At 55.3% G+C, this 12,729-nt stretch overlaps 1 protein-coding gene across 1 annotated transcript; it reads right to left on the bottom strand.

The window, feature by feature from the left end:
* Positions 1 to 811: 811 nt before the first annotated feature.
* On the bottom strand, positions 812 to 7,448 carry LOC144216547 (RIMS-binding protein 3A-like). The gene has a single exon (XM_077745954.1). It carries the CDS (start codon positions 7,385 to 7,387, stop codon positions 2,423 to 2,425), a length of 4,965 nt encoding a protein of 1,654 aa, XP_077602080.1. The 5' UTR covers positions 7,388 to 7,448; the 3' UTR covers positions 812 to 2,422.
* Between the last annotated feature and the right edge of the window lie 5,281 nt (positions 7,449 to 12,729).

Raw genomic sequence — 12,729 nt, 5'->3', positions numbered from 1 at the left:
CCCCTCCACCCCACCAGGGCTTGAGCTGCTTTATTCATTCACTAAAACTTCCTGTGGCTTCCAAGGGAACTAGGGTTTATAGGAACAGGACTGTGAAAAGAGTTCTGAAGAGCAAGGCTCTCCTATGGCAGAGTGTCAGACCTGCCAAGCCTGCTATTGATCCAGGGTTCCCAGAAGGACAACCATTGGAGGTAGGGAGGAGGGGCTCCTCAAGGTGCACTGGGGAGAGGGGAGGGAGAGAACAGAGATAGGTGGGGTCTGAATCCCAGGCCTTCGGGTTCAAAGAGACATCTCTGCTTACCCTGACAGCAGGGCTCAGGGCCTGAGAAGGCAGGTGCAGGCCCAGGCACGGCTGCGGAAGGTGTACAGTCCCTGGGGAAGAACCCTTGGTGCACCCAGGCTGCCCCCTGGTGGAGGAATCAGGAAGTTCCCAGGAACTTTGAAGCCCTTTCAAGAGAGGAGGCCCTCACCAGCTGATAGGTACTGTCCCCAGACTTTCCCCTGCCTGTGCCACTGCTCCCTGAGTTTCCCCAAATATTCAATCACTCATTATTCTCATGCCTCCGGGGCCTTTTCTTCTGCTGTCACCACTGACCGCTCAAGCTGGGGAAGGACAGAGGGAGAGAGAGAATCCCAAGCAGGCTCCACACTCCCAGCACGGAGCCTGATGTGGGGCTTGAGCTCATGATCTCATGAGATCATGACCTGAGCAGAAATTTAGAGTTGGAAGCTTAACCAACTGAGCTACCCAGGTGCCCGCAAATAAATAAACTTCTAAGAAATTAATAAAAATAAAAAACGGTCGAGATGGTAACTTTGGTTATGTATATTTTATCACAATTAAAAACAAGAAATTGTGAGTTGGCCTGTGTTGCCTCCACAGGCTAGCTGCAGGACCTTCTGAGCATGACTTCTCACTGTAAAAATGGGTGGATATAAACATGAGAAGGGATGATTTAGCTTCCTGTGGATGGGGAATAAGGAACAATTTCCTTTCCGGGCTGAGACCCGGAGCGGAGCCTTCCACTCACGAGTGGTGTGTGTACACACCACAGCTGCCACATTCCTGTGTTTTCTGAGGATAAGGCAGCTGTGTGTTAGGTTGAGACAACCCCTGGGCCCGCTCTTTTCCCAATTCCTGCTTTCAGCCCCTAGGACAGTCCCTCCGGACCTAATCTGCCAACTCCCCAAGGAAACTGCTGGTGGCTCCGATCCTTCTGCCTGCCAGGAATGCTTCTGGGCATTTCCTCCTGCACCCAGGATGGCGGTGCCCTTCCTTTGACATCATTGCTGTACTCAGGGAAACAAAAAAGTATCAAACAGAAGCAGAGAAGGATGGGAACACCTGGGTGGCTCAGTCAGAAGAACATGCAACTCTTCATCTTGGGGTCATGAGTTCCAGCCCCATGTTGGGTATAGAGATTACTTAAATAAAACTTAAAACAGAATTCTCACTCTCCTAGAGGGAGACCCAGAAAGACTGTGGGAGGAAGCAGCTTTTCCGCTGTGTCACCTGACAAGAGGGGGTCCCCTGAGCCTCAGAGGCTCTTTTATAAGATGGGGTAAATATAGAAACGTCCTCCTATGGAGAAGCTCTAGGGAAAGGGGGCAATTACTAACACTAGGCAGAGTGGGATTCCCAGCCGGGAGACACTGATCCCACTTTCCACAAAGGCTGACACCCAGGGACACAGGCCATATGCAGGGAAGCCTGTGGGAAATGCTAGCCCTGCTGAGCCTTTAGGGCCCTGCTTCTCAGTCCTGGATCTTGGCTGACCCTTGGTAGCTCTGCCAGAAGACCCTAAGCTAAGCCCCCTCCAGAGAATAAGGAAGTGCCCTCCCCAGCTGGGAACACATGTTTGCAGCCATTGCAGGATCCCTGGACAGAAGGGAGAGGAAGGAGAGGTATGTTCGTGTTTCTGTTGGTTGTGCTTTTAGTTCTAAAGTATTATTTTTCTTTTTTCTATGAACATTTTAATGAGGGGTTGAACATAAGATAGAAAAAACATTCTGGTCACTTTTTTTTTTTTTTTTTTGAGAGCCAGACTTTTCTTGAGATTTTCATACAAGGCAATGGATGAGATACTCCTAAAGAAACTCCTAGAGAAAATGCACACTGAGCACAGAAAAAGGTCCTTCTCCAAATACCAGTCATGGTCACTGACAACTCCAAAACAGTCTGTCAGACTCTTGTGGGCTGCTTGTTCTGTTTTCTTCTGGGAACAGCTCAGTTCAGACCTAAGCCCTGCTCCTCTCAAAGGCAGGTGACACCTGGGGACCGGTGTCACTTTTGCACAGTGACACTTGGAGCAAGTGCTGCTCACAGAGTCGAGGAGGGATGCTGGAGTTAGGGTCCCAGTGCTTGCTTCTCCTCTGGCCGGGTGTGGGTGGCCAGAGGCCACTACCCCGGCAGGAGCCTTGCTCACTCACCACGAAGGGAAAGGTGATCCAGCAAGTGGGCTGGGACCAGGCCCCTGTGACCACCTGACTCCCCATAATAGAATCCCTCGTCATCCACAGGCCCATAGACCGTGACCACATCCCCTGCCCTCAGTGACAGCTTGTCCTTCACCTGGCCCTCTTCTCGCCCATCACTGGGGTCATAGTCCAAAGCTGCCATCATGGTTGTTGGAGTCCACAGTGGTGACCTCCTGGGGTTTCCTTGGGGCATAGGAAAGGAGCCCTGGGGGCTGGTGAGCACCCCAAGGTCATTGAGGTGGGCCACAGAGGACAGGTGCCCTTGCGCTGGCAAATGCCACCTCCCATCAGTCTGTTCCATGCCCACCTTCACCTCGGCCACCAGGTGCCCAGGTATGTTGCCCACTTGTCCATTGCATTCACCACGGTAGAAGCCACAAGTGTCCTGAGAGCCCCATACTCTTAGCAGCTGCCCTTTCTGGAAGGCCAGCTCCTCCTCTGCAACATTGGGGTTGACAGACATCACCAGGGGGTCATAATCAAAGAGGGCCACAAAGACCCTGGCCAGAGTGTCCACCCCTGTCCCCAGTGGTGAGGGGCCACCCCTGGACATCTTAATGACTTTTCTTGATGGAGCTGGACAAAGTGCTGGGCTGGGCTCTGGGAGCTGGCACTCCCTCTTGCCCCCCAGAGCCTGACCTTTCCCATTCTGGGTCCTAAACTCCTTTCTCTGCTCTTGCCTCTCTGGGCCCCACAGACTGAAGTGCACTGCCTCCTCCTCCTGCAACACGTCATTGTGGAAGTCAGACACATACGGTGGGCTGGTGTCCAGCTGGGGAGGGGCAAACACATCAGTATCTTGCTTTTGCCTAAGGACCTTTTCAAGAGCAGTCTTTTCTGGATACAGTTGTTTCTCGAGCCCACACTCTGGGAACAGATGGATGACTCCTGAAGTAGGGCTTTTTCTGGCGCCCATGTGCCAGTAGCAGTCTTTTTCTCCCTTAGACTGTCCATTGAGCAGAAGTGGTCTGTGGTTTGGGGGACTCTTCTGAAAGAGTGGGTCCTTTCTGCAGACCTCCTGGGTCCCTATAGGCCCCTGGGCTTGGCTGTCAGACCCCACATTTGCACATTCTCCCTCCGAATTCAGGTTGTGCATTGGGGGCCGCCTCCTTGAAGGTTCTTCAGGAAATGTTTCTAGAAACTCAGCCTGGGGCTCTCCGCAGCTTCCAGGAGTGTGGGAGCTGGCTTTGGCACTCGAGGGATCCAGTGCCAGCCTCTGAGAACAGATGGGGACTGTGCATCTGCAGGCAGACAGGTCACCACAGGTGTAGCTAAAGGAATAAGTGTCTGGCAATTGGTGACAGATGAGACAGTCATGAGGGATCTGGGCTGGCACCGAATCCAGGGACTCACCACAAAGTGACATGGTTCTCACAGAGACATTCTGGCACATCAGGGGCAGCTGGAGCTGGGAAAATTCCAACAGGGTGCTCCCAGCAGTGGCATCAGCAACCTCTGTGACCTTGAGCCCATCAGCGTACACAGCATAGCCAGTGACCTGGACTCCATTGGATGACCCAGCAGAGTCGATGGTTACAGGGAGCCAGCTGACCACCAGGAGGCCCGGTGAGGCATGGCGCTCCACCAGCACGTCCAGCGGAGGGTCAGGAGGTCCTGCCAGGGGTGTGTCAAAGGTGATGGTGGAGGACATTGTTTCCCAGTGCACCCGCAGCAAGTCCCACGGCAGCTGCACTTCCACTCGTGCCTGGTACCGCGTGCCAGGATGCAGGCTGTGGAAGGTGTAGCAGCTCACACCTGCTGGGGTCAGGGCATGCTCCTGGCCATTGAGGTATACCACGTAGGGGTGAGTGCTGCTGCCGTAGACCCAAGTAATCTTGGCTGAGGTGGCTGCAACACTCTGCAGGTGCAGTTGAATGGGAGCCATGCAAAAAACCCTTGTGGCCCCCAGAAGGGGTCTAGAGAAGCCCTTCTCCTCCCCACACTGCAGCGAGCCCAGCCAGCTGTCTTCTGTCTTGGCATCTGAGATCCCTATTGCCACCTCTGTCTTGGAGCCTGCCCTTACCGTCTGGCATGGTCCCTTGTCCATAGCTTCCTGGGCTTTCCCAGGCAACGAGCTGTGACTAGTGTCTTCCTTCAAAACCTTGCTGTTTCTACCTAGGAGTTGAGTAGGGCCGAAGTCAGGAGACTTGGGGGGCGGGCAGCCCAGGATGTCACTGTCTGGAATCTGCTCCACCAGGTTGGAGGGCACCAGCCCCCGCCGGCCGTCCTTAAGCTCCCCTTCATAAAAGCCATCTTCATCCATGTCCCCCAAAATATATACATAATCCCCAGCTGTGAGGGGCAGCTCACTCTCAGGGTGCTCATTAGGTCCCTTAAAAGGATTGTAGCTATACCGAGCCAGGAAGATCTTGCGCTTAGGGGTCAGGGGGGCCTCTGAGCCCCTTGCTTCCAAGGTAGAGGACACACTGTCAGGCTCCAGATCCTCCACCTCGCTGGCTGTGTCCATATCCAGAGTCGGGCAAGATGGCACTGTGGCCCATATGGACTCCACCTCAGAGGAAGAATTCGAAGGGGAGCTAGTTTTCCTGGCCTGGGACTTGGAGTCCAGAGGTCGGCTGTCTGGCACTCTGTCTGGCACTTGAGGGTCACTGGCTGGCTCCCTGATAGCAGCTGGACTTTCCAGCTGAGAAGCTTCCTGATTCACTTGTTTGTCTGTACTGGGCTGTGAAGATGCTTGGTCTTCAGGCATGGGCTGGAACTTGGTCCTTCCACTCTCTCTGACTTGAGCCTCCGGGCCTTGGGGGGCCTCCCGGAGTTTCTGGGGAAGGTGACCAGTCTGACACTGCAGCGCCAGCATCTCCTCCCTAGCAGCCTGGAGATCGCGCAGGGCCTTCTGCAGGTCGTGCTGCAGCTGTTGCTGCCTGTCCTGCCCGCGCGCCGCCTGCTGCAGCAGCTGCTCCGCCAGCATGCCGGCGGCGTCGCGCTCCTGGCACGCGCGCCCCAGCTGCCCGAGCACATCGTCGTTTTCCGCCGCCACTTGCCGCGTCCAGTCGGCCTGGGCCTGCAACCGCGCGTTCTCCTGCGCCAGCCAGGCCCCTTCGCGTAGCGCCACCTGCAGCCGCGCCTCAGCCTCCTCGCCGCGCCGCCTCGCCGCTACCGCCTGGGCGCCCAGCTCCTCACATTCGCTCCGCCGCGCGCCCAGCTCCAGCTCCAGTGCCTGCACCTGGCGCCGCGCCTCCTCGAAGGGTGAGCTCTGGCCGTCCGTCTCAGCTCGGGCGCAGCCGGTGGACTGCTGCATCGTCAACTGTCTCTGCAGGCGGAGCACCTCCCGCTGCGACTCGCGCTGCAGTCGGTCCAACTCGCTGATGTCGAGCCACTGGGCTTGGGCTTGGGCAGCACCTCCGCCAGGGTGCGGCACACTGCCCATGCCTGAGGCGAAGCGCGCTTGCAGCAAGTGGCACTCCTGCCGCAGCTCTTCGATCTGCTTGTCCTTGGCCAGCAGCGCGCTCGCCTGCTCCGACATATCCCGGGCGCGCTGGCGGGCAAAGGCCTGGCACAGCTCCAGGCCAGTGCTGCTCTCGCCCGGCACAGGCGCGCTCACAGCCCGCAGACTGGTTTCTTGCAGCTTTCGGGCCCGGTCCTCTAGGCGCCTCGCGAGGCCTGCAAGCTCCGCGTGCTTCACCTTGAGCCGCTTCACCTTCTCGTCTGACTTGTCCTGGAAACCTGCGCGCCGCAGCTGCATGTTCTCTTCCCGCAGTCCCGAGCAGCGGCGTGCCAGCATCTGCAACGCCTCTGACAGTTCCGAGTTCTGCTTCACCAGCTCCTGATAGTCCAGATCCGGCGGCAGGGGAATCAGGGCCTGGCAGGGCTGGCTCGAGGAGTCCTCTCCTGGAGGGTCACTAGGTCTCCTGTGCTCCGATGGCGGCGGTGGTGGCGGTGGCGGCGGCGGCGGCGGGGGACTCGAGGAGCCTAAGATGGAGGCGTCTGGAGAGGAGTCCCGCTCCTTGGATTCGGGGGCCTTGGGGCAACTGAGGGTGCTGTCAAGAGAGCGGGAACGCGCTGGTGCCAAGGAGTCAAGAGAGCAGGCGCGCGGTGTGTGGAGCAGGCTGTCTGGGGAGTTGGAGCTCCTGGTTGGCACCACATCTAGGGAGCGGGAGCGCAGGCGGACTCCATCGCTTAGGCTGTCAGCATTCAGGGATTCGAGTCTACAGACGGACTTTGGGGGCCCAGGGGTGTCGCCGGCGGTTTGGGGGGACGGCTCTTCCGAAGAATGCACGGCTTGGGGGTCGGGGGAGCCCGGCAAAGCGGGATGCCAGCGGAAATGCTCTAGGATGTACTTGAGGAAGAGCTGGCGCTCCACGTCGAGCGCCGCCTGCAGGTGTCGGATGCGCGAGGCCTGCTCGCCGTCGGTGTCCCAGCGAAGCTGTCCCAGCACTTCCTGCAGGCGACAGCGGCACTGAGCGGCAGCAACGTCGGGCGCCCCCGCGCGGCCACAGTGGCCACGGTTCATCAACTCCTCTGCCAGCTGGCGCTGCAGCTCCCGGGCCTGGCGTATGACGCCGTCGCGCTCGCGGTGCAGCAGCTGCCGCAGCTGCCGCATCTCGGCCTCCTTCCAGCGCAGCAGCTGCCGAATCTCGGCCTCACGCTCCCGCAGCATGTCCTCCTGCAGCTGCCGCAACTCCCGGTCGCGCTGAGCCTCCCACTTGGAGCGCAGATGGTCAACCAGCTGCTGCCTCTCCCGCTCGGCCGCTTCCCGCAGCTGGCGCGCCTGGGACGCGAAGCGCTGCCTCTCCGCCCGTCCGCGCGCCCGCTCCGCCTCCAGCTCCGCCCGCAGCTTCTCCAGCTCCCGCCTTTGCTCCTCCAGCACCGCCGCCGACGGACCCGGACTACCTGGCTTCTTGGGTGTCGCGCGGCCGCTGCCCGAAGGGCAGGGCGAGTCCTTGGTCATGGTGGCCCCGGCCGGGCCAGACGCCTGACTTCGCCTGGCCCAGGCCGCTGCTCTCCAACGGCCGCCGCCCCCGCTGCGGCCAACCGCCCCGCGCTCCCCTTCCGGTGCCCCATGGGGGTCTCCGCGTGCCCCTTCCGCCTCTGAGCGCGTTCCCCCACCCTCCGGCGCGGGTGCACTGGCCCTAGCTCCTCTCTTGGTTGCCTATCCCGCGACTGGGCTACAGACACCCCTGCTCAACGCAGCCCATGACCTTTCTGGGATGCCCAGGGGTCTCTGATTCCAGGTCTTTCCCTGTTCCTGGTGCCATGTCCTTTGGAACCCACCGGCGATACTCTCCCAGACACTGTACAATCTCTTTCGGGCCAACTGGCACTGTGGGGAGCCTGGGCTACTGCTCTGGCCTCCATGTATGGGTCATGGTCAGGATGGGGTGTGAGTAGATTCTGCCTGGCATGGGTTCAGGGGGCCTGTTTGGCCTAAGTGGCTGGGAACCATAAAAGAAACCCCCCAAACTTGGGGGTGAGCACTGAACCCCTACTGGGGAGTGCATCTGGTGTCTGCATCCCCAAGGCACCTACCCTTCCGAGGACCTCTGGAAGTGTTGGGCATTTGCATGCATTATCCATTTAAACTTCCTATGCCCGTTTTACAGCTGAAAAGTCTTGAGCCCATAGTCTGAGCATGGTGCCGGCTGAGATAGGGGAGAAGGCTTCCTTGGAGAACCAAAGCCCTGGCCTATGTATTCTTGGTTCACTTTTACAATCATCTTGCAAAGACTCTCTGAGAGATAAGGACTTCTCCATGGTTATGCTGCCCAGAAGTAGCTAAATAGGGAGTGAAACCTAGAAAATTCTGCCTCCAGAGTCCATGGGCACTCTTACTCCATCTGCCCAACCTCAGAGTTACAGCTACAAAGACCACTCCCCAGTCTTTCTTCCAGGGCAGGGTGTCGCACTTTGCATATGCAAAAGGAGAGCGGGTCAAGTAGAACCCAGAGTTGGGGGCCAGCTAGGGAGGAAGGTGAGAGAATGGGGATGCTATGGGGGCGCCACCTACCTTTTATCTGGTCCAGGAATGCCCAGGGCTTCCTGCTTCTCCAAAAGGTGAAGTCACAGATCCTTATGGGCTCAGCTCACTCCCTATACCTCCTCTTTGGATGCAGCAAGCCAGAGAATTTTCCATAGCTCTCCAAGGGGCAAAATGGTCAGATGGTTAGGATTGGCACACCTTTGGAGTCAAACAGTCCTACAGCTTCTTGTGCCACTTTCATGCCCTCATCTGTAAAATTGGCTAATAATGCAGCCCTTTTCTGTGTTGTGTGACCTCCCAGAGTTCCCTGATCTCTCTGAGCATCCATTTCTTCTGTTTGTGAGGATTCAATGAGACGAGAGCACACAATGCCTAGAACAGAGCAAGGCTCTGTTTGGTAGCTCACTGATTTTAATCCCAGTCCCTTTTTTGCAGCTAGAGAAACTGAAGCCTGCAAGCAAAGATTTGGCTGAAACCAGTCAGGGCTGCCACGATAGAGGCAGCACACATACTCTTTGTGCTCCCTAGGACTCACTCCGGATGGCTCATGGCAGATGGGAAGCCTCAGAGACATGGGTGTGCATCTAGGCTCTGCCACTTTTTGACTATGGCTGGCTACTTCACCTCTCCTGGCCTCTACACGTGATGTATTGATAACACCAATCTTCCCTGATTAGAGAGACACCAGGACTCTGTCAGCTGATGGCCAGGTCTGCAGGGAGCTGCGTCGAGTCTACGTAAGTTCCCATTGTCTCATCCATGGTTTGGCCCTGACCCTCGCAAGCTTCTTCCAGGAATCTAAAGAATCCCTCTGCCTCAAAGGCCTCTGGGCCTTTGCATGTGTTGTTCCCTCCACCTGGGATGCCTACATTGCCCGACACAAAAATAACAGCAATGCCCATTCCAGGCGAAGAACCTACTGTGGGCCATGCTCAGTGCTAAATGCTTGCTATTCATTATTTAAACCACCCATTTTACAGATGAGAAGTCTCAAGCTCCAGTGGATCGAGAGGGTTTTTTTTCTGTCCACTTACCTACTGGTAACCTTGTTTTGTCCTGTAGCCTCAGCTTAGCAGTTCCTCCTCCAGGAAGGCTTCCCTGACTCTCTGGGATGGGCCTGGACTCCCTAAAACTCTACAGCTCTGATCACCCTACTTGGTACCTCTCCATTTGGAGTAGGGATGTATCTGATATATATTAGTGTCCTTGCCCAGAGTGGTTTCAGAGAAGGAATAAGTGAAAAGTCCCTCCCCAGAAAAGAGGGATAGGGACCTAGGAATAAGCAGGCAGGAAGGGCACAAAGGGTACTGGCCAACCTGGCCACATACATGCAGGTACCACCTGGCATCAAGGGTTGAATCCCCAGGCTCTGGGCTGCCTATCGGGGCTCTGGGCAGATGTCTTCGGCTGGAGTGAGGATCAGGCCTCATTAGAGATGCTGATGGGGTCCAAAGGGGTGGGACACACATACTACACACGTTCATAGCCTCCTAGGCTGGGCCACCTGTGTGGCTTGGGAACTCAGGAACCCTGCTTAAATCTAGCTCCTCCATCCCTGTTCTTCCTGTCCCAGCACCAAGTGGCTCTGTCTATGCTGTCTGTGGCTTCTCTGTGTTTCAGACCCTCTCACTCATACAGTCATGTCCCCAGGTAGGTGGGCAGGTGATCTTAGCTCCATCTCACAGGTGGGAAGACAGAGGCTCAAAGAAGCACGTGTTGTGTTCATGTGGTTCTGTGGCCTCCACTCTTTTTGCTGTACTCAGGTTTTCCTTTTTCTTTTTTTTGTGGTTTTTTTTTTAATTTTTTTAAATGTTTTTTTTATTTATTTCTAGGAGAGAGAGAGACAGCGTGAGCAGGGGAGGGTCAGAGAGAGAGGGAGTCACAGACTGAAACAGGCTCCAGGCTCTGAGCTGGCAGTCAGCACAGAGCCCGACGCGGGGCTCGAACCCACGAACCGCGAGATCATGACCTAAGCGAAAGTCGGACGCTTAACCGACTAAGCCACCCAGGCGCCCCTCCTTTTTCTTTTTTAAATGTTTATTTACTTTGAGAGAGAGTGGGAGAGGGAGAAAGAATCCCAAGCAGGCTCCATGTTCAGTGAGAAGCCTGACACAGGGCTCAGTCTCAACCACGAGATCATGACCTGAACCAGATTGGTTGCTTAACTGACTGAGCCCTCAGGCGCCTCCATACTCATGTTTTCAAACATGGTTCCTCTGAACCACTGAGGTGCTGTGGGAGATAGATACCTTTGGGCAATGATATGTAGCAAGAACACTGAGAACAGAGATTCCAAATGTTCTCTTTGAGAAGCAAGGTGGATATAGGGTGTCAAGTGGGTAAGCAAGATGGAGGGACAGCCTTCCCCTTCAATTGGTGCTGGGCCTCTGGATGTGGTAGCCACAGGCAGAGTATCTTCATGGAATCCCCACTACAGTTCTGTTTGACAGAGGAGAATCTGAGGTTTGGTGGGAGCAGGTGGCTAGCCAGGGCACGTGGGCAGCTGAGGCAGAGCTGGATTGCCACTTCGGGGCAATGGGTGGGGCTTCACAGCCTGGATCTGATGCACCCTTGAGTGGGACCATCAGGTCAGGAAGGCAGTCTGCTGCCAAGGAGGAGGACCCTTGGGTGAGTCTCTGGGAACTCTACAGTCACCATCCAACTGCTGCCTGGGCTGGCACTACCTATGGTGCGTCAGAGGCATTCTGGAAAGTGGTTGAGTGTTTGAGCAAACCAGGGCTTCCCCAGTGCCGGGCTTCTGCCATCCCCATACCCATCACATTGTTCAGTGATTGTCCAGTGACCTGCCTGTCACCCCCATCAACTCTGAGCTCAGGGAGAGCATGGACATGTAGCTGCATGCTCTGGGTCTTGGCTTTCTTGCCTATAATATAAAAGAGATGGATTACATGGGTGGTTTTCAAACTGGGTTCCTTAGGTCCCCAAGGTTCCTGAGAAATACTGTAGGATTGTTAGTGCTGGGGGAATGTGCCCAGAGCTGAAGGGGAAACACTGCCCCTAGCTGTTTCAACAGAGCACATCCAACTGTTAGTATCATTCTTTAGGTTCTAAGGAAGAGTTTGGCTTAATAAAGAGGTACGCTGCTAGAAGCAAGTTTGAAAACTTCTGGGTTAGAGCCCCTCCTATCTATTAACTGCACACACATTGCTCTGACACCCAGTGATTTCACTGATCCAGAGAGAAGATACCTGTCCCCTCACTTTGGTTTGCCCTACATCACCAGCCTTGTGCTCCATGCTGCCTCTCCTCCCAGCACCAATCTGTGACCTTTGGACCATGTAGTCATGGTGTATGGGATCCTGGGCAATCTGGTTCACATCCCTCCTCTGCCAGCCTGGCCTGGCCCCGTTTCAGCTCTGCCACCCATGCCCAGAGTTTTGCAGAGCTTGCCTGGCCTTTGTGAGTGGCAAGGGCTCCATCTAGAGAGCTCACTGGAAGGTTTTAAGCTTCCGGACCACTGTAGCCCCAGCTTCCACTTCACGTCCCTTATTTTTGGGTCAGTAGGTTTTCTTTTTCCTTCCTTCCTTCCTTTTATTTTTTATTATGTTTTTATTTTATTTATTTTGAGAGAGAGAGAGCAAGAGATAGAGAGCAGGGAGAGCAGCAGAAAGAGGGGGAGAGAGAATCCCAAGAAGGCTCTGCCCTATCAGCACAGAGCCCGATGCAGGGCTTGATCTCATGAACTGCGAGATCATGACCTGAGCCAAAATCAAGAGTCGATGCTTAACCAACTGAACCACTCAGGTGCCCCATCTTATTTTTTTAATGTGTGTTTGTTTGTTTATTTTGAGAGAGAGAGTGAGTGAGCAAGATGGTGGGAAGCAGAGAGAGTGGGAGAGAGAGAAAATCTCAAGCAGGGTCCATGCTGAGCTTGGTGCTCCACATGTGGCTTGGTCCCACAACCCTGAGATCATGACCTGAGCTGAAATCAGGACTTAGACGCTTAACCAATTGAGCCACCCAGATGCTCCTCTCTCTCTCTCTTTTTTTTCAATAAAGAGTTTTCTTTACTTTTTCTTAAAGTTTATTTATTTAAATACTCTCTACATCCAACATAGGGCTTTAACTCATGACCTCGAGATCAAGTCACATGCTCTTCCAAATGAGCCAGCCAGGCACCCCTGGGTGAAAGTGTTTTCTATCTGTTCTCTGATGTCTCCTTAGTGTCTAGAACAGTGCTAGTACATAGTAGGTACTCAATAAGTACATGACTGAAGAAGACAGAGGCATATAGGCCAGGTGTGCTCTCTGTCCTCATGGAATTTATAGTCTAAGAGAGGACATTTAAGGTT

The sequence above is a fragment of the Crocuta crocuta genome, unplaced genomic scaffold (assembly GCF_008692635.1).
Source record: "Crocuta crocuta isolate KB4526 unplaced genomic scaffold, BGI_CrCroc_1.0 scaffold344, whole genome shotgun sequence".
NCBI classification, from domain to species: domain Eukaryota; kingdom Metazoa; phylum Chordata; class Mammalia; order Carnivora; family Hyaenidae; genus Crocuta; species Crocuta crocuta.
This window is presented reverse-complemented; position numbering and strand designations above follow the sequence as displayed.